We start from the raw sequence: 21,667 nt of genomic DNA on the forward strand, positions 1-21,667 counted from the left end.
GTTGTTCTAAAAAATGGAATCCAATAGTCTATCAAGGTTAACGCAATGTGTTTTTTAATTGTAAAAGCAATTGTATGTACATGTTAGCTAAGCTCCAATAGCCTACTATCATATTCACTGTACACATTTATGGACAATATGAATCATTTCCAGAAGTAAACAAATAAATGGTGTGTTTTCTGGGCTTTTAGCCAACAGAGCAACAAAGCAAAGTTACCAATCAAAAACACATATTCTAATCTAATGCTTCAAGTTTTACAGAGTGCATAAAGAAATAAAGCATGTGCACAGTAAAAGTGCTTTCATTTGTAAATCGTCCTTTTCTGGAATGAAATAGTAACCAAGTAACCTTTCCAGCAGAGTTCACATCTTTTTTCAACCCCATTGTACTTGTAGCAATAATAAAATCATTGTTAATAAACATTTGTGATTCCCAACAAGTTCACATTTCAAGTTTTAAAAAACATTTGTACTTGTAACTTACCAAAAATACACAAAGCACACACAACAGCATTAGCATTAGCATTAAAGCAACTTGTGCTCATAAATATTCTTTATCACCATTTTAAATACACAAGTCTGTTTGCTTTGCTGCATTGTAGCAACAAAAATCAAAAGCGGTGAGAGGATGAAGACATTTTACTGCAAGCTTTCATCACGCAGCTTTTATACCAAATAACCCGTTTTTTTTTTTGTAGAGTTAGTCTCATCCTGAGTTGAACGCCATCTGGAGGTCAAAGTGCACAGATCTGAGTGGAGATGATGACGCCGCAACACAGGAAGTGACAAACAAGAAGTAACAAAGGCACGTCATCGTGACGAATGAACAACATGCAGTCGAGTCAAACATGGCGTCATCTTCTCGGGGGTGTTTGTTTTAAAACCCGGGCCAGCCCGAGTCCACACGAGACAGAGGGGGGTCATACGAAGACCTTGGCGAGGGCGTCTGCCCCTGCGCTGCCGATGTAGCACTTGGTCGGATGGAACGCCACGTCATGGATGGACTCATCCAACTTCTTGCGGTGGGCTGTGAACTCCTGGATGCACGTCTTTGTCTCCATGTTCCACAAGCGGACGGAACAGTCGTGGCCTGCACAGACAAAACAATAGAAAAGATGAAGTTGAACAAGATGGTCAAACACGGGGTGGCAGGTCACATGTCACCTACTTCCAGACATGAGGTAAAGTCCGTTTGGATCCACAGCGAGACTCGTCACGGCGTCCAAGTGTGCCACCATGGAGTGGACCAGCTTACCTTCACGTGCACACACGTCACATGACATGAAATCACATGATTCGACACTTTGTGTGTTGTGAGGAAGTAGATCAGTTTGAAATCACATGCAGGCCTCATTTGACGGGCGTGGTGAGGCCGACGTACCCGTGTTGTTGTCAAAGAAGCGGATGTGGCGGTCCTCCTGGGCCGTGATGGTGACGGGCAGCGTGGGATGACTCAGCACTTTGTTGATTCTACACGCAGTGTCTAAAGAGGACAACAAAGTAACACGCGCGCTGACGCGCACATACTGTAACGTGTCAACCATTCGTACCTGCGGCTCCGGCCGACTGCAGCTTGACCACCAGCTGCTGGGTCTCCATGTTGAAGACGCCAACATGACCGCTGGAAAAGGACGCCACCATGTGAGCTGGCTCGGTGCTCGCCGCGTCCACAGAGGTGGCTACTCCCAGCTCTGAAAAGTGTTCACACGTCAACTACAAGGTGTCCCTGAAGTTCAGATGTTTCATTTAATACAAATGTTTATATTGTAATACCTTTTTCTTTATCGTATTTTGAATGTATCCATTTTTTTAAATGATTTCATGTATGTATTTTGTTTTTTATGAATTTATCAGCTTGTATTATTTATGACTAAATTGTGAATTTAATTAAACCTGTTCATATGTTATGACTTTAGTGTCACGTGTACATGTAGTATTTACATGATTTATGTGGACACATACACATTATGTGCACATAGTACATATATAACATGCAACCACGTGTCATGTGACCAGGCGCCATACCTCCCCTCTCGTTGAAGACGGCGAGACATGGCGAGGAGTCTGCAGCGTTCCACAGGCGGACCGTCCCGTCGGCCGAGCAGGACAGGAGGCGGTGGTGAACGGAGCTGTAGACCACTCCCCACACGGCATCGGTGTGGCCGCACAGCGTCCCCCGCAGGACTGACAGCTCTGCAAGGAGCAGAGAGTTTGTCCTTGCAGAGCGTTGGACAAGGAAGACAAAAAGGGACATACCATACGAGTCGTAGGGGTCGATGTTGTGGTTGGGCGTGTTCCAGCTCTGAATGGTTCCGTCCACACCCCCGCTGAAGCACTGCTCGCCATTGGAGCTCATGGTGACGCACAGAACGGCACCACTATGACATAATAAGACATAGACATAATAAGAGAAAATAAGCCATTTAAGATATAAATAAGAATCGTGCTAGTGTGTTGCTGTCAATGTGTTCCGGTGCTAGGGTAGTTGAGTGGCTCGGCGGACAGGGAGTGACATCTGGGGAACGTCTGGGATTCAGAGTTGTTTTAGCTTGGCATGGGTTATGGCCGTAACAGTAGCCCGCGTTCGAGATTATTGTGCCTGTTGTGAGGTCATTCAAACCTTCAATAAAAGCGTGTTGTTCTGGCAATCAAGCCTAAAGCTTGTGTTTCTCACCAAACAGTAACATTACTGGCACCTAGTGACCAGTGTAGAATACTACAAGTCATCACAACCTCTTTGAATGGGTCTTCTGAATGCCCTATGTTTGTAATTTAGTTCATTTAGCCAATTTTATGATTGAAAATGTTTAATGTCAGCAAAAAATACACAAAATTTGCTTAAACATGCATATGCATAACCACAAAACATGATTTATAAATATATTTTTGAATAAACACGATAGAGTGAAGCCACAAAATTCGAAGCACGGCGCGGCGAGGGACGACTGTATGTACAAACCGCACCCTGTGCTGCCTCTACATGTAATTACCAGAATCTGCGACCATGTGACTTGAGGAATACCAAAATAAAGCAACTCACGCGTGACCTCGGAATGTGTAGATGGGCTCCACGTCCAAAGACGCACACCTGGAAGAAGACATCGTGAGTTTATTGGTTTTCAAAAACATGACGTTTGCTCCTCCTTCTCACTTTTTAGCAGGCGTGGTCTTTTGGAGGTTCCACAGTTTGAGCGTGTTGTCCTCAGAGCCGGTGACCAGGACCGCCTCCACAGGGTGAAAGGCCAGGCTGCGGACCGAGTCAAAGTGACTCCGCAGAGTGAACTTTGGGTTCCACGTCTTCCTCAGAGCATCTTGGCTGTTGCTCATCTGCTGCATAAAGACATCTTGTTAACGTCCTGTCCCTTCAGAGGACGTCCACATGAGGACTCACTTGGTACGTCAGGCACTCGGCCTCATTGGCCACAGTCAGACCAGCCAGTTCTCCCAGTCCAAGCTCGTTAGAGACCGCCTCGTCCACGCCGCCTAGGATCAACGCTTTTCCGGGCGATGGCAGGAAGGTCATAACCTCTGTGGAAAAAGTTCATGGAAACTTCAAAGGTCTTTTGATGCTGGTGGAGTCTGCCTAGCAACCGCAAACACCAGCAGCTGAGCGCAGCCTACCATCTTCCTGCTCGTTGAGTCTGGCTACGACAGGTCGGGAGGGGGGCGCCATGGGAGGCTGCATGGCGGGAAGCTCCTCAGCATCCCGTAGGTTAGCCAGCATGTCCTGCAGCTTGGAGCGGTTTGGTCCTGGGGGGTGTGGACACAAAGATGGCGGCTGATACAGGCCACTCGGAGCTCAACGCTCAAGACCAGAACCAGTACTTACTCTTGACCCCCTTCTTGCCCTTACGCTCCCGCCGGTACTGCTCCTTCAGCTGGGCTATCAGGGCCGGGTCTACGTCCCAGGCCAGTTCTCCCAGGGGGGGCGGCTCGTCCTTGTCTGCACATAAGCATGCTAAAGTTAGCTTAGCCTGTGATTGGCTGGCGAACCCACCTCTCGCCCGAAGTCAGCTGGTATAGGCTCCAGCATACCCCCGCGACCCTAATGAGGATAATCGGCATAGAAAATGGATGGATGGCAAGTTAGCTTAGCGTTCGTGGACACTTTTGACAAGTGACACCTTGGAACCCTCACTGAGGATGGTCGTCCAAGGCAATCGATACATCGGCTGCTCAAGGCTGCGTGGACTCCACTTCTTTTTGGTGGGAGTACACAAGTAGCCCAAATACTGCTTGTGTGTGTGCGTTTGCGAGTGCGAGCGCTGCCATCACTCCTCTGCAACGTGCTGAAGAGAAATGAATCACAAAGTGCGTGGGAATTCTGTTTGTCACTGGCCAGATGACAACGATGACATTGCTAGGCAACAGCAGAAAAGAGGGCGTGGTTATGTACACTGGAGGCAGCGGTTCTCCACCAGGGAATATTTCTTCTACAAATACACACTTAGTGGCCACTTCATTAGGTACGCCATCTCATGACAGTCACTACTCTGACCCTTTGAATGAGCTAAACAAGGTGGTATGGTATGGCATCATTTATTTCAAACATGGATACAGGTTACACTGAAATACAGTACTTTTTCATTTGCAATTCACAATTGCAAATGTCTGCAAAGGAGTAGGAAGAAGCAGAGCTTATTTAATCCTACCCTCTTTCCATTTCCTATCAATTGCTAATGCTAATGCTATTGACCATAGAGGCCAACCAATATATCAGTGGGCCGATCATGCCAGACTGTATCACAGATTACTCGATATCAGTGAATATGTAACCGATATATTAACTTTTTTTTTTTTTTGCTGCGTGGAGAGTCTGTCGCTCGGTTCCTGTGTCTCTGTGCTGCACCCTGCCCTGGCCCCTCCCCCTCACATACAGACACGCGCAGCTCTGCCGTCTCACTCACTCCCCACTTCTGCAGAGGCGACACGCAGCAGAGCAAACTAAATTATTTATTTTTTTACACCATGGTAAGCTCTGACTTTGTAAAACAATAAAACACTACACTTTAGTGCTACGCTGTCCGTCAAGGGAGAACATTTTAGTTTTTTCCATGCAGGTGTTACAGAGCGTATAATAGTGCTTTAACGCGTGTCAGTTGCATCTCTGTGAGATAAACAAACAGACGCAACACAGCAATAGCTAAGCTAAATTGTTACATAAAATGTAGCTTAGTCCCTTGTATTAAGTCTACTAATGTAATGCATGTTTTCATTATTTCTTATTTTGTTTGTTGTCAACTTTTTTTTCCCCACTTTTTAATGTTGGCTTCAGCGTTTGTTTTTGAGCTGTTTGCAAATACTGCAGACGGAGCTTTTTAATACCTAGTAAATGTGACTAATTGATATTGGTGAGATGTTTTTGTGAATAAGCCTTTTATAAACACATAATGTATTAGTTTAAAAGCACCTGACATTAGCCTATGTATTATCACTTTCATCCCAATGCAGCCACTTGTTTTTATTTTAAAATGGCCAACTATAGTATCAAATTCTGTGCTAATGACCAAAATACACTAAATGTATATATTTTAATTTGACAGGCAGAGGGAAAGAGTAAAAGAAAAGACTCAAGAGGCGTTACGTCAGATGCAACATGTGCAGGGTACAAGTTAGCCAGGGCTCCAGCACCAGCAAAGCAAAGAACACTACAAATTTGTGGCAACACCTAAAAGTAAATCACAAAGAGGCATGTCCGTATGTTGACAGTGTTACTCATTTAACTTCCTTATTTTTATTTAGTAGTCGTCTGCCTCTTCGTGTTGAATCGTATTTTGGGTATTATAAGAATTTTTATGTTCTTGAACAGTATATAGCCTGTCTATGTAAAAAAAATAACTTATTTCATATATTGGCCGATGTATCGGTTATCGACCAATATATCTGCTTTCTTCAGCCCCCAATATCGCCATCAGCATCGGCCCCCAAAACCCTCTAATTGACCTGAAGTAACGTAAGAGAATGATCAGGATGTATAACAATGTGTTACAGCAGAGTTAAGGTTTGTGGCTCAAGAAATAATTTTACGTTCCCTCAACCATAATTGTTCCTGTTGAAGTAGTTCATTTAATATCCTTCCAGCTCAAAGTTCATGCCTTTCTCAGCAGTTTCTAAGATTGCGATCGCTTTGAAGGATTCAATGAGTTGTCTCAAATATAGCTTGATGTTATTGTAGTTTCCATACATGCTTCTACTGATGATACTGTATATACAGGGAGTGCAGAATTATTAGGCAAGTTGTATTTTTGAGCATTAATTTTATTATAGAACAACCACCATGTTCTTAATGAACCCAAAAGACTCATTATTAACAAAGCTGAATATTTTTGGAAGTTGGAGTGGGGCTTTTTTAGTTTTAGCTATTTTAGAAGGATATCTGTGTGTGCAGGCGACTATTAGTGTGCATAATTATTAGGCAACTTAACAAAAACAAATATATACCCATTTCAATTGTTTATTTTCACCAGGGAAACCAATATAACAGCTCAACATTCACAAATATACATTTCTGACATTCAAAAACAAAACAAAAACAAACCAGTGACCAATATAGTCACCTTTCTTTGCAAGGACTCAAAAGCCTGCATCCATGGATTCTGTCAGTGTTTTGATCTGTTCACGATCAACATTGCGTGCAGCAGCAACCACAGCCTCCCAGACACTATTCAGAGAGGTGTACTGTTTTCCCTCCTTGTAAATCTCACATTTGATGAGGGACCACAGGTTCTCTATGGGGTTCAGATCAGGTGAACAAGGAGGCCACGTCATTAGTTTTTCTTGTTTTAGACCCTTCCTTGCCAGCCACGCTGTGGAGTACTTGGATGCGTGTGATGAAGCATTGTCCTGCATGAAAATGTATTTCTTGAAGGATGCGGACTTCTTCCTGTACCACTGCTTGAAGAAGGTGTCTTTCAGAAACTGGCAGTAGGACTGGGAGTTGAGCTTGACTCCATCCTCAACCCGAAAATGCCCCACAAGCTCATCTTTGATGATACCAGCCCATACCAGTACCCCACCTCCACCTTGCTGGCGTCTGAGTCGGACTGGAGCTCTCTGCCCTTTACCGACCCAGCCATGGGCTTATCCATCAGGGCCATCAAGACTCACTCTCATTTCATTAGTCCATAAAACCTTAGAAAAATCAGTCTTGAGATATTTCTTGGACCAGTCTTGACGTTTCAGCTTGTGTGTCTTGTTCAGTGGTGGTCGTTTTTCCAGCCTTTCTTACCTTGGCCATGTCTCTAAGTGTTGCACACCTTGTGCTTTTGGGCACGCCAGTGATGTTGCAGCTCTGAAATATGGCAAAACTGGTGGTAAGTGGCATCTTGGCAGCTGCATGCTTGGCTTTTCTCAGTTCATGGGCAGTTATTTTGCGCTTTGGTTTTTCCACACGATTCTTGCGACCCAGTTGACTATTTTGAATGAAACGCTTGATTGTTCGATGATCACGCTTCAGAAGCTTGGCAATTTTAAGAGTGCTGCATCCCTCTGCAAGATATCTCACTATTTTTGACTTTTCGGAGCCTGTCAAGTCCCTCTTCTGACCCATTTTGCCAAAGGAAAGGAAGTTGCCTAATAATTATGCACACTAATAGTCGCCTGCACACACAGATATCCTTCTAAAATAGCTAAAACTAAAAAAGCCCCACTCCAACTTCCAAAAATATTCAGCTTTGATATTAATGCATCTTTTGGGTTCAATAAGAACATGTTTGTTGTTCTATAATAAAATTAATCCTCAAAAATACAACTTGCCTAATACTTCTGCACTCCCTGGAGAACTAATCATTTGTTGCCGGGTTTAAAGTTATTGTTTTATTATTCGTACGTGTAATAAAAGCAGTTGTTTGGTGAGCTAAACATTAGGAACAGTTTGATGTCATCATGTCTCACACCACTCACCGCCGTCCTCGCCGCTGGTGGACTCTGCGTGTGCAAGCATCTCATCCTGGCTGGACAAGAAGTCAAAACCTTTGAGGGCCTCCTCGGTGTCAGGGTCATCGCTGAGGTCTGAGATCGTCGAGGATGGCGTAGGAGACGGTTTCCTCCTGACCATCTGTGAAGATTTACAAAATAAGAGCACCGAGCCAAACAAAGGCTTGCGCGTTCACTTCTTACAGCGGCGGCGAGGTCCAAGATGGTTCTGTCCCGCCCGTCGCTGTCGTCGTCCTCGTCTTCGTCGCTGAACTCTGCGGCGGCGTTCTCTATGATCTTGAAGGCCTCCAAGATGGCGACCGAGTCGGACGAGGCCGCTTTGCTGGAAGACAGCGATGACGTTTTAGGGATGATGACGCACCGGGTGAGCACGTTCACCAGTCGAGTGATACCTGGACACGCCTCCTTCCTTAGGCGATAACGCCTCTGTGCCGTTGACCAGGGGGTTGCTGTGATGGGCGGGAAGCGACTCTCCCAAGTCGCCACTCAGGCCCAGAAGCGCCCTGACACGGTGAGACTTGACATCCAAGATAGCGTCTGCATAGCCCACCTCCTTCAGGTACCTGAAAACATCATCATCATCATCCCTTCCTCGTCAACATGGCAACACAATACACATCATCCCTCCATCCTATCCTCTGTTAGCCTAAATAAAACACTTCCATCCACGCTATGCTTGCCAGCTGCAAAGTTGTTGAAGCAGTTAGCATTGTTACGTTGTCACCTGATCCGTTGAAGATGACGTTTTAAAAACTTTAAACTGACCTCAGCAGAGAAGCAGCAAGGAAGTCATCAAGTTGAACTTTAATGTCAGCAGCAGAAAGCTCATTTGTTCACTCATTAAGCCTCGCCCCCAGCAACACCCTCATGCCCACCCAGTACCAGCCTCCCACCACACAATCCTCCATTCACGGACACACATCCACACTGTCTGTGTGTGTGCTTGTGAGAGAACAAACAGCAGCAAGCCACTGACATTGAACACTATTAGTGTGTGTGTGTGTGTGTGTGTGTGTGTGTGCCTGTGTGTGTACTGACTGTGAGAGCAGCTGGCGTCCTTGCTTCCAGCTCAGCTGATGGCTGCTGTTTGGAGGAGTGTGAGCGTCACTGTCGTTGGCCTCGTCTGACATAAACAAAAACACACACACACACGGAGTTAAAGTGTGATTATGACATCGTCTATGTTGGTCCAGCTGTACATTGTTCATGTAGGTACACGTAGTATCACGTTAGTGTGACAGCGCGCGCACATACGCACATTTGCAAATACGATCAATACTTGAACACACGTACGCTGTGCACGCAATGATCAGTCAAGTGAGTGTGCACGGTGAATCAACTGCTAATCAGCAGCTCCTTCAGCAGCAGACGGTTACACCCACGGTGTAAGAAGGAGAGGTTCCGCAGGTCCTTCATACCGACCACGGTCAGGCTCTATAACACCTGCACCACCTGAATCATGTTGTAGTCACTAAACAGAAAACACATTTAACTATAAGTCGGTAATAAATTTAGAAATATCGGATAACACGGGCGAAATGTACTGCATACGTTTTTACATGTTTATGTCTTTACGCTTCATTGCTAATGTTTTTTTCATCAGGCGCTGAGGTTTCGCACTTTGTTCGGCCGTCCCTGAACACACCATAGCTGCTCTGAGATGCAAAAGTGAAACATATATAGTGGTGTGAAAAAGTGTTAGCCCCCTTTCTTTTTTTTGGTCACACTTAAATGTTTTAGATCATCAAACAAATTTTAATATTAGGCAATGACAACACAAGTGAACACAAAATGCAGTTTTTACACCTAATAACTGGTTGGGCCAACCTTAGCAGCAACAATCAAGAATTTTGGCCCACTCATCTTTGCAGAATTGTTGTAATTCAGCAACATTGGAGGGTTTTCCAGCACGAAGCGGCTTTTTAAGGTCATGCCACAGCATCTCAATAGGATTCAGGTCAGGACTTTGACTAGGCCACTCCAAAGTCTTCATTTTGTTTTTCTTCAGCCATTCAGAGGTGGACTTGCTGGTGTGTTTTGGATCATTGTCCTGCTGCCGAACCCAAGTTGGTTTCAGCTTGAGGTCACAAACAGATGGCTGGACATTTTCTCAGGGTTCCATTTATCACAGCAAGTCTTCCAGGTACTGAATCAGCAAAACAGCCCCACGCCATCACACTACCACCACCATATTTTACTGTTGGTATGATGTCTTTTTCTGAAATGCGGCGTTACTTTTACGCCAGATGTAATGGGACGCACACACCTTCGAAAAAGATAAAGTTTTGTTTCAACAGACTGCAGAGAATTTTTCCAAAGGTCTTGGGGATCATCACAATGTTTTTTGGTAAAACTGGGACAAGCCGTAATGGTGTTTTTGTTCAGCAGTGATTTTTGGTTTGGTACTTTGCCATGCAGGCTGTTTTTGCCCAGTGTCTTTCTTATGGTGGAGTCGTGAACAGTGACCTTAACTGAGGCAAGTGAGGCCTGCAGTTCTTTAGATGTTGTTGTGGGGCCTTTTGTGACCTCTTGGATGAGTCGTCGCTGCGTTCTTGGGGTAATTTTGGTTGGCCGGCCACTCCTGGGAAGGTTCACCACGGTTCCAAGTTTTCGACATTTGTGGATAATGTCTCTCACTGTGGTTCACTGGAGTCCCAAAGCTTTAGAAATGTGTTTATAACCTTTTCCAGACTGATAGAGCCCAATTAATCTCAATGAAGTTATGTTTTAACGTGGCGGGGAAATCACTATTTCACACAGGGTCATGTAGGTTTGGATTTTTTGTCTCCCTTAATAATAAAAACTTTAATTTAAAAACTGCATTTTGTTTTGTCATTGACTAATATTAAAAATTGCTTGACGATCTGAAATATTTAAGTGTGACAAACATGCAAGAAAAAATCAGGAAGGAGGCAAAAACTTTTTCACACCACTGTATAACTTCTACGGCATGACTCCGGTTTCATCTGTTTATCAATCATCTTACATTATCATTCATTAGCGGTGAGTACCTGTACAGTTTAACACTTAAAATGTGTCAAATAAGTATGTGAGGCGTATTGGAGACGGGGGAGGGTTCTGGTGCTGAATCTAATCTAATAATTCCAAGTCACCCTTATTGAAAATTTTGATCCTAAAATCAGGAGAATGTCAACATCAAGGGGAGCGTTTTCTTGCTATTTGCAAAAAAGTACTAAATCTACTGTATAGCAGGAGTATTCAAACGTTTTCCAGGTAAGGCTTGCGTACATAAAAATTGAAGGATTGGGATCACTTTGATACAGTTTGTACATTAAAGATGCTAAGAGGTAGCCAATGTAGGCCAATATATGCTAAACTATCTGAAAAAAACATCCACATCTTAGCTTTGTGTTATAGATGACAAAGCAAATTAGCCTGATATCTAATAATATATCTCTTTAATAAACAATAAAAATATAAAACACAGCAGCCTACACTATGGACACTGTTGGTTTATGACAATGGATGATTTTTCTACATTTTCCAACAAAATAATTGTGCTTGGTGGGACAGATTGTGTCCTTGTATGTGTAATACATGCACACCGCAGGTCTCAGCCCTAGCGTGGTGTGTGTGTGTGTGTGTCTCACCTGAGTCGTAACTTGGAGCTCTGATGTCTCCTTGATTTAACTCTGTGCCGTACTTCAGTTTGTGATGCTTGGATCTACAAGCACATACACACACAGATTAATGACATTCCCTCATCACACACTATAATCCAGTGTCACGTTGCATGTGGCCTGTGTGCTGAAGGTCACAGGTTCAATTCTCAGTATGTGACTTCATGGTTGAGGTCAAAGGTCCTGCATGTACTGATGTTTTCCCACAGTCCTTCACTATTTGCTCCAGTGAGCAGAAGCCGCGGCTGCCAATCCAACAATGTGTGTGTGTGTGAGGATTATGAGGAGCATTATCTCCATATGAGTTGTTCTTTGATCACAATTTGCACAACAATTTGTATTGACCTCCGCCAAGGTTGCCTTGTGTGTCTCTAACCTCTCCTGCTTGAGGGCATACTCCAGCATCTTGATGCGTCTCACCAGGTCTTTCTTCAGGTTCTCCTGGCCTCGCCGCTCCCCCTGCAGGAAGGCCACCTGAGCCTGAAGACAGACAGCAGTCATTTCCCATCATGCAACATTCATCTGAGCTGTCTTAAGTGACTGATCTTAGCTTTACACAACTGTACACAAGTTTACACAAATGTCCTTGAACTCTTGCTGCTATTGTTATTTTAAGATGGACATCAACATTAAAATGTTCCCATTAACGTCAATGACATCTTCACTGTACACACTTCAGCTCAAGGACCTACACCACATCTGTTAACCCGCAAAGATTAGCCACAAAGCAGATATCTTACTCTGATGCTTATCCCAGTGACTACAAGTGGTTGGTTCTGAAGCTTCATGGTCGACTTCCTCGTTTTCGGATTAGAATTTATGAGCTAATTCATCCTGAAGACATCTAAATGACGATAAGTGTTCCACTTGGTGAAGACGTGCAGGAGCATGAGTGGTGTGATGAAGGTCACCCTCAAGGAGACGGTAATAAACACGCTTCATGACAAAGACGAAGAGGAACCTGATCAAGCAGGTCCATAAATGTCCATTCAGACAGTCCTCTTTGAAGTCACATGGTCTGGTCCTTCAAGAAGATGCAGTAGACTTATGGTGAATTCCACACAGGTCTGGGATGACATGACATGACGCAGATGAGTAGTTAAGAAAAAAAACCCAATGACCTCATTTTCAGCTCCACATTTTATTCTGGGAGCATCTGTCTTTGATTGGTACACACGCGCGCACACACACACACACACACTCACACAATGCGTCAACAAGAAGGACGATCAAAGAAGTCCAGCTGTGGCAGAAGATGATCACAAATGTCACATGACAGGGAGTGATGTGCGTTTCCTCACAGGAAGTCAGCTGATGTTACGTAATGTATGGGTGTGATGTCATCAGAAAAGCTGTGACATCATCACGCTAGGATGGTTAAAGGCTGTCTGCCTGAATGATTGACATGTGTCATTCTAGCATGACTGTGTCCTAGTACAACAGTTTCCAGTGATTATGTGTTGTCGTGCATGTGGAGGGCAGCAGGCTGGAAACAAGTGTGCTGCTGTGCACGAATGTGACGCCAAGCAACCACATTCATACCAAACCTGCCTTCAAATCTGACACTTATGGATGCTCCTGAGTTAAATGAACATGTAGACGTCAGAAAAAAGAGTTGATAACAAGAGTGGAGGACGTGTGTCGTCTTTATTTTGGCGGTGCGAAGAGCCACATTGCAGCGTATTTGGACTTTTAATGCCATGTTTCAGAAAATGCTGTGCGTCACACTTGACGCCAAGACAGCGACGTTAGCACGAAGACGAAAACGTGACTAAAGTAGACATGTTCATCCCAATGGATATTTTGCTGCAAGCCCAACTATGTGGGTTCTTTTGCCCTCCGGTGGAGGTTGTGTTAGTGACTTTATCCGAACATGAGTCGGCCAGTGAGCCAACCCAAGTCCACAGCAAACATGTCCGTGTCAACAGTACCTGCAGCTCGGCCCGCTCCACATCCCACTGGGCCCTGTCCACCTCAAAACGGGCCCACTCGTGCTGAAGGAAGTGCAGAATTCCTGGGATGCTGTACTGAGCCCGGGCCGCCTCTCCGTCGCCAGGCTGCGGCACTTTGGCGTTCCCTCCGCCGGGCAAGCCGAGGAGGACGGCCGGGCCCGCCTGCTCGTCCATGGCCGGACAGAAGCCGTGCAGCTCAGCCGAGGGGGCTGGTTCCTTCCAGTGAGACAAGAGCGTCCATGGAGGAGATCCACGCAGGAACAGCTGGAGGACACGTCCAGCTCACGGAATCTGCAAGGATCACGTCTTCCGGTCCCGGGTTTCAAAGTAAGAGCACACAGGCTCACTAATTACATTCGAACATGCTAGTGAAACAGACATTTGAACGTTTTGTCTTCTTAGAGAGACATTGTTTTCAACACAACACAACACGACCATTATACAGCGAGTTCAAATGTCTTCATAAGGAGAAACAACACTAGTACTTTGATGCAATTATTAGTGTCAAGTGTCAGCATGAGGTCAAAGTGGACAGCAGAAGACATGTCTGTCACTACCTGGGGTCACGTACATGGTGACGTCACACATACAGGACGCGCTCAACAATCAAGAGACATAACGTCTACAAAGACTTAAGTAAAAATGTAACCTAACCAACTAGAACTAAACCCCCGCCCCACAAAGTCTAGACCAAGTAGACCACGTGTTAATCAGCTGATGAATGACAGCCTGTGTGCACACTATTTAACGTCCGCGCTCCCGGCTCACGCGCCCGCCCTCCAAGATGCCTCCCCTGGAGAGGAGCCAGCAGCTGCACAGCAAGCCCTTCAAACAGAGGAAGAGCTTTGGTAACAACACTGGCAACTTAATTTCAAGACTATCTTCTAAACCGCTTCTTCTTCATCATCTTCATCTTCATCTTTATCTTGTTCATGCTGGGTAGCCACCAGGAAGCAGGAGGTGGCAGGAATCCGCTCCAAATTCCCAAATAAAATCCCGGTGAGTGCAGCACTAAATGCCGCTTTCCTGCAGGTGAACATAATGACGTCACTTCCCGTCGACAGGTGATTATAGAGCGTTATGAGCGGGAGAAGTTTCTTCCTCCGCTGGACAAAACAAAGTTTCTTGTTCCTCACGAGCTCACCATGAACCAGTTTGTCACCATCATTAGGTAAAGCAATCTTTTATTCAATGAATGATCAGTTGATTAGTAGGATGCCTTTTTTTTTTTTAAAACGTTTTGTCTACAATGTATCATGTAGGGCAGCATGTGACTTCGAATAGTTAATGTTAGACTGCATGTTTCTTATTAGGTAGGTCACATGATGCGGTGGCTGAAATGGCAATCATGCCCATTATAGTTGATGCAAGTCACATCAGCGTAGCACACTTGACTCATGGAGGGACACTATTAGTATTATTCACCAGTTTGAAACAAGTCGCACTGTAGTACATTGGAAGTGTTGGCCTTGCTGATGAAGTGCTTTTAGTAAGCTCTACTGGGAACACGCAGTGTGTGTCTATGCCTGTAGTGTCTGCAAGAGGCTTTATACGTATCCACTTTTGTAACACAATAGATGCCATATATCACATACTGTACAACATATCACATTAAGAGTGGAGCAGGAGGATGCAAACATGAGCAACATTAGTGTAACCCGCCCTGTTTCACACTGCCCGCTCCGGTGCTCGAACACAGGACCTTCGTAAAGGGAGACGAGAGTGCTGACCACACGGCCAAAAGCCCGGATTGTCAGCTCTCAAGGCAGAGGGAGTGAGGTTTTACCAACGTACGCTTGCACAGCCTCACAGGCTGGCATCCGTTACATTAGCATAGCTATGTGAGCTACAATGCTGACATCTGTCACATTTTAACAGCAACATCATGCTAGGTTAGCCTGTTTGCTGAAGACAACCCAAATGATCAAACTTTGATCTCCTATGTCTGTAGCTGACCGGACTAGTTGGTAGAACTTTATTTTAAGATGTGTAGTGAAGCCTGTTTGCAGCTGACTTATGTACCTGGATGGTGAGAGGTCAAAGGCCAGTCCAAAGCATCTGCAGCGTGTGTGTGCGCGCGCGTGTGTGTCCCTCAGGAACCGCATGGCGCTGCTTCCCTCTCAGGCCTTCTACCTGCTCATCAACAACAGCGGCTTGGCCAGCATGACTCTCACCATGGCGCAGGTCTACAGGGACCACCAGGACGATGACGGCTTCCTATACATGACCTACGCCTCGCAGGAGATGTTTGGACACGGGACATGTTTTTAAGACTATATTGTCAATGTAAATAGAAAAAATGCTGTGGCTTTTAATGACGCTGTGCATCAATAAATCTTATGTAACAACCTTTTTGTTTTACAAAACATTTCAGGACTTGCGTTTTTTTGTCTTCGCATCGGACAAATACCTTAATAAAATGAACATGTGACCTGTAAATGAGGATACATGTATTAAAGATAAAACTGTAGGGCCTCCGAGGGTAGCATGGGGAACGCTGTGGCTCAGCTGCAGCATGAGGCACGGGCATTGATAGACCTACAATTAGACATGATTGACGTCCTGCCGTGACACTGTTTTTAGAGTTAACTGTACAATAGCACGTACTGTTTGACCACTAGAGGGCACAAGTTAGTACACAGTTTTCTACAGCTGTTGTAAAGTGCTGCCCCCTCGTGGTTTGTATGTTGTCATACCTTTCAAGTTACTGTACTCTAAATATTTTTGTCATACTTTGCTGCAGCAAGTGTTATTTGAAGACAAGTCGTGTGACGTTAAAACCTCTTATAGATGTCAGTGATGTCGTTCCAGGTTGCTGATCCTTGATAAAGACACATGGATATGCTGTATGTGTGTGTGCTGGTTGGCTTGCACGGCCACGCTGTCATCAGCATGCGTGAAAACAAAGCTCTGCCCTCCACAAGCACACACTTTGTCATTGCGTGCAGGTCAAACTTTAATATTAATGTGCATGTTAATGCTGAAACTGTTGCTGCTGGAGCATTACCACGGCAACAGTGATGTGCATGTTTCAAATACTGGTAGCTTGTTTCAGTTAGCACCTTTGAAGTTGTATGTTTCAAATAGTTTGCTCAGTTACCATGTTCCAGCTACCATATGTCGGCTAGCATGTTTCAAATAGTTTGTTTCAGTTAGCGTGTTTTACCTAGCACGTTTCAGTTAGTGTGCTCCAGGTAGCATGTTTCACAAAGCTTATTTCAGTTAGCATGCTTCAAGTAGCTTGTTTCAGTTAGCACATTTCAAGTAGCTTGTTTCAGTTAGCACGTTTCAAGTAGCTTGTTTTAGCTAGCATGTTTCAGTTTGCATGCTTCAGGTAGCATGTTTCAAATACAGTAGACGCCCCTACAACGTAAATAATCCGTTCCGAGAACCTTTATGTCATACGATTTTTATGTTATACGAAGCGTAAAATACATGTAAATAGCCTAATCCATTCCAAGATCTTCCCAAACTCACCCCTTTGGCACTTCAAAATATTCAAAGTCCACCAAATATGGTGGGAAAATCTAAGAAAACGTTAGCATAAACATAGTACAGCAACATTCCAATATAAAAAAGGTAATAAATAAGATTACTGTAAATGAATAAAACTGAAAAACAAAAACAATCCTACCGTTCACGAGATGTCTTGATCAGGAGCGCAAGTGGAGGCAGGAAGGAGGAGGAGGACGAGCCTTAAAGAGTCAGCTGGTCTCACAGACAAACGCACACGCACTACACGATAATGCTGTGTGCAAAATTTTAATTTGTAACTTAACTTAATTGTTTAAGTTAGTTTAAGGGGGACTACGAAGAGGAAGGAGTTTGAAGGGACAAGCCTGTCTCACACAAACTCACGTACAGTACGTGCGGTATAACTCAGCCAATGAGATGAGAGCGTAGGCGGTGCCCCGATAATCAGCCAATGAGATGGGAGTGTAGGCGGTGCCCCGATAATCAGCCAATGAGATGAGAGCAGAGGCGGTGCCCCGACAATCAGCCAATGAGAGCGTGATGCGTCAGAAGGCGTCACCAAGTGTTAGTCTGAATTTGCACCGACTTGAGGCATTAATAAAGTTGATTGGAAAAAAAAAAGACTTGCACTGACTTGAGGCTTTATGTTATATGGAATTTCTTCTGTAATATGATGCAAAAACTTTACATAAATTCTTTACGTTCAGTGGAATTTATGTAAAAGGAGGTTTATGTTATGCGAGGTACTACTGTAGCTTATTTCAGTTAGCATGTTTCACACACCTTGTTTTAGGTAGCATGTTTCAGTTCACATGCTTCAGGTAGCATGTTTGAGAGAGCTGGACGAGTCCTAAGAAGGAGAAGTTCTGCTTCTTAGGACTCGGCCAGTTTTCAATCATGGAGGCCAGATAAGATCCACGAGGAGGAAACGAGGAGTCAAGAGCTTACAAGTAACTTCTTGGCCTCCTTTCCTGCGATTGTAGACACAAACTACAGCGCACAGAAGTGGAAGTGGAGCTCAGCAGCTGCTGGCCGGCTGTCAGACGGCCAATAGCAGGAAGTTCAGCGTAAACATTCCCCGTGTTTCACCCTGATGACAGTGAGGTCACTTCCTGTCTCGCCGCTCAAACAGGAAATCTGATGAGTTAACTTCTTTTGACTTCTGATGCTTTATTGTAATGTTTGTGTCCACAACACAGTTTATGTAGAAGAACACCTCACAGGGTCAGAGGTCACAATGTCTTGTGTTGTACACTGAGCTTCTAATCACATTACACAAGCGTGTGCGGGTGTGCGTGTGTGCGAGCTTGTGCACTTAACACATCAAATAAAAGTCTTCCACCAAACACTAAAAATGTATTATTTTTGGAGTCAGGCAGTAGGGGTGGAGATGAAAAAGAATTAGAACTTTTTTTTCACATCAATTTGTCTTCTGCCTTCCGCCCCCTCAGCCCCCACCATGTCGGCTCGACAAGTAGACACATTTTCAAGTGTTTACTCGTTAAAATGTACTCCAGGGAAACTCCCATCCTTTCCCCACTTGACAGCTTGAGCTGCCCCCCCATGCACTTTTGAGCCACCACCAACACACACATACACAGTATATGGCACATCTGGAGTCACTATTATTGCCCCCTCCCTCGCCATGGCAACTGACTGAGTGTTTGGCACGAAGCCCTGGCGGGGAGCCAGTTGGCAGGGCCTGCGATGGGCGTGGCTCCAGTTGGACCTGGCAGGCTGCGCTACTCCTGCTTGGCAGCCGCCACGTTTTCCCAGCAGGGCTTTGGCGACCTCCTGCAGGCCTGCACAAGATCAACAAGGCTGTGCGGTGATGGAGGGGAAAAAAAAAAAGATGCTTGTTTTTGTCTTGTTTCTGTGCTACACCACCACTAACATCTCATTTCTGTAACTTGTGCCACCATTTTTGTCTCCACCGTCAACGCTATTGACTCCCCACTTCAGACACGTTGGATTCACTGTGTGATACGCTTGAGCTAGCATGCAAGCAGCAGCGTGGTTCGTCTAACACAATTTGTCATCAAGAATAGAACTCCTGGTTTTGAAGTTTGAAACAAGCTTTGGTGACTCTTTAAATCTAAATGATTGTCAGTTGCAAAGTCAATTAGTTTGCTGCTCTCTTGAATGAAGCTTTGCTGCAGAGTAAAACCTCTGCAATGATGTTTGCATGCACTGACATAGGGAGGGGATGTATGAGAGAGATAACGTCTCAAAGACATGAAGTCATTACATCACAGCATATGAAAGCAACCCCCATGCAGATGCAACCCCTCATGGCTGTGAGCAGTACAGTGGTGACATCAGATTGGACACTTTGTGCTGTTAACAAAGTCAAAGACTCATTAGGTCAAACACTAATAAAGTCAAATCCTATTAATAAAATTAATTATTACAAAATATATGTCCCAACATTCACACGAGCCAGAGTGAAGCTCCGGCGAGGTTCTGATCATCAGGTCAGGCTGCAAACAGTTAATCTCTGCGAGCCTCTAAGCTCCAGCGTGACCATGTCACCTTTCCCCATCCAACAAACTTCCTCCCCCGTGTGAAACGGCTAAGCTGAATAAACGGACCGGGTCGACCCCTGCAGCCGCCGGACCGAGTCTGCAAATCTCCCCTCTGAGCGACCGGCAGGAGGCTATTTACGGAATCTGCTGAGCCCGCAAAACACAGCGACCTGTCGGGGTTCTGCGCCCAAGGCTGGGAAGCCTTCTGATGGTTCTGTTTGGTCTGCTGGACATTACATATGTCCTCCTTCATTATCAGTCTGCTTGTAAAAATAATAGACATCTCTGCATTTAAACCATCCTCTTGACGAGCAGTGAGCAGGCACTGTCCGGCAACCGCATCCAGGTCATAAGGCAGCATCTTGGTCAGTGAAGCAAAGTGGGTGAAGTGTCTTTCCCAAGGACACAACTGCAATGGCTGAAGCAAGATTCAAACGGCCAACCCTCTGGTTAATTGCCCCGCTCTACCTCCTAAGTCACCCTCTACAGGGGTCTCAAACTCGCGGCCCGCGGGCCATTTGCGGCCCGCCAAGTCACATTTTGTGGCCCGCGACTTGACAGGAAAGACTACTGTAAATGCGGCCCGCAAGCTCTAAGTTAAGCCAATGATGCTCACAGCGTGAAAGCATAAGCTACCACGGAACTAAGAGTGTGTCACATGGAGAAATGGGGGACACTAAACAGAACACTGCCTACAATCGCGGTGCTAACACACATACACAAAATGACAGCACAACATGTAACAGGTAAGTAACTTCTAGGGGTGTAACGGTACACTAAAATGTAATTTCGGTTCAGTTCAGTTTCTTGAAGTGCTCGGTTTGGTTCATTTTCGGTACAAAAAAGGAAGAAAAAATGACTTGAAATGCTTTCATTTCAAAAAATACAAACATAAATAAATAAAAATAGAAGTATAATAATACAATTTACTGTTGTATTTAAACAATTGTTTAAACATTGTGGCGAAATGTAATGGACAGTTAGTTAAATCTGTCTGTTGCACATGAAGTCCAACTATCCATCCATTTTCTATACCGCTTATCCTCATTAGGGTCACAGGGGTATGCTGGGGCCTATCCCAGCTGACTTCGGGCAAGAGGCGGGGTACACCCTGGACCGGTCGCCAGCCAATCGCAGGGCACATATAGACAAACAACCATTCACACTCACATTCATACCTATGAACAATTTAGAGTCGCCAATTAACCTAACATGCATGTTTTTGGAATGTGGGAGGAAACCGGAGAACACAGAGAAAACCCACACACGCACGGGGAGAACATGCAAACTCCACACAGAAATGCCCAACGGAGATTCAAACCCAGTCTTCCCGACCTCCAGACTGCGACTGTGTGGCCAACATGCTAATGTAACCCTCCCTGCCCGCACCGGGGCTCGAACACAGGACCTTCGTAATGGTTTACCAACGTACACTTGCGCAGCCTCACAGGCTGGCATCCGTTACACTAACCACTAGACATGCGGCCCTCAACCATCTGTCGTTAAGTGACACAGCGGACACATGTGATAGCTCTTTAACGACATCACTTTTAGGTTTTTCATAAAGTGCTGGTATATTTTGGCTGAAGTGAGGATGTGATGGTATTTCGTAGCGAGGTACAAGAACTCATATACAGTCATGGAAAAAATGATTAGACCACCCTTGTTTCTTCAGTTTATTGATCCATTGTAATGACTGGTATACCTAAAGGTACATTTGTTTGGACAAATATGATAACAAATATAGCTCATAAGAGTTTCATTTAAGAACAGATATCTAGCCATGGTTTTCTTGATAATAACCAAAATTGCTAACATGAATGAAAAAAATGGAACTGTTATGAGCTATTTTTGTTGTCATTGTTATATTTGTCCAAACAAAGGTGCCTTTAGTTGTATCAGGCATTAAAATTAACACGAAACTGAAGAAACTAGAGTGGTCTAATCATTTCTTCCATGACTGTACTTAAAGCCAGCGCTCTCGACACCTGAATATGGTCGTAATCTCGTGGTTATAAAAACTCTAATTCCATGTGTTACTGCTTTGGCCCCGTCAGAGTTGTTTGCTAGAGGTTGTTTATATGCTGACGTTATCAGAACGTCAGAATGTTAGATGTAACGTTCACTGCCAGATGACACC

The 21,667-nt window shown here is 44.8% G+C and overlaps 2 protein-coding genes across 3 annotated transcripts; one reads left to right on the plus strand and one right to left on the minus strand.

Moving 5' to 3' along the window:
• Positions 1-33: 33 nt before the first annotated feature.
• Positions 34-14,170, minus strand: strn (striatin, calmodulin binding protein). 2 transcript variants are annotated; one of them, XM_054778360.1, is made up of 18 exons: positions 13,508-14,170; positions 11,953-12,056; positions 11,547-11,620; positions 8,974-9,058; positions 8,328-8,498; positions 8,119-8,257; positions 7,903-8,056; positions 3,830-3,943; positions 3,622-3,750; positions 3,392-3,528; positions 3,152-3,327; positions 3,041-3,088; positions 2,257-2,378; positions 2,026-2,193; positions 1,551-1,691; positions 1,382-1,483; positions 1,169-1,255; positions 34-1,090 (listed from the first exon to the last, which is right to left on the minus strand). In XM_054778360.1, exons 1-18 carry the CDS (start codon positions 13,700-13,702, stop codon positions 921-923), a joined length of 2,316 nt encoding a protein of 771 aa, XP_054634335.1. In that variant the 5' UTR covers positions 13,703-14,170; the 3' UTR covers positions 34-920. The 2 variants fall into 2 exon arrangements, with proteins under 2 accessions (XP_054634335.1, XP_054634334.1); XM_054778359.1 differs by having other exon boundaries at positions 3,152-3,330; positions 13,508-14,165.
• map1lc3c (microtubule-associated protein 1 light chain 3 gamma) lies at positions 13,152-15,894 on the plus strand. The gene is made up of 4 exons (XM_054778371.1): positions 13,152-14,376; positions 14,472-14,527; positions 14,593-14,699; positions 15,625-15,894. The coding sequence occupies exons 1-4, from the start codon at positions 14,313-14,315 to the stop codon at positions 15,797-15,799; spliced, it is 402 nt and encodes a 133-aa protein (XP_054634346.1). The 5' UTR covers positions 13,152-14,312; the 3' UTR covers positions 15,800-15,894.
• The last annotated feature ends 5,773 nt before the right edge of the window (positions 15,895-21,667 follow it).

The sequence above is a fragment of the Dunckerocampus dactyliophorus genome, chromosome 6, assembly GCF_027744805.1.
Source record: "Dunckerocampus dactyliophorus isolate RoL2022-P2 chromosome 6, RoL_Ddac_1.1, whole genome shotgun sequence".
Taxonomy (NCBI): Eukaryota; Metazoa; Chordata; class Actinopteri; order Syngnathiformes; family Syngnathidae; genus Dunckerocampus; species Dunckerocampus dactyliophorus.

Bases quoted from the DNA above. Each gene is read 5' to 3' on its own strand.
- strn (XM_054778359.1), bottom strand. From the start codon at position 13,702: ATGGACGAGCAGGCGGGCCCGGCCGTCCTCCTCGGCTTGCCCGGCGGA. The intron at 9,059-11,546 runs GTGAGACACACA...TGTTTATGTCAG, and splicing joins AGCTCCAAGTTACGACTCAG to ACGAGGCCAACGACAGTGAC. The intron at 8,499-8,973 runs GTCAGTACACAC...TGATGTTTTCAG, and splicing joins GGACGCCAGCTGCTCTCACA to GTACCTGAAGGAGGTGGGCT.
- map1lc3c (XM_054778371.1), top strand. From the start codon at position 14,313: ATGCCTCCCCTGGAGAGGAGCCAGCAGCTGCACAGCAAGCCCTTCAAA. The intron at 14,377-14,471 runs GTAACAACACTG...CATGCTGGGTAG, and splicing joins CAAACAGAGGAAGAGCTTTG to CCACCAGGAAGCAGGAGGTG. The intron at 14,700-15,624 runs GTAAAGCAATCT...TGTGTCCCTCAG, and splicing joins CAGTTTGTCACCATCATTAG to GAACCGCATGGCGCTGCTTC.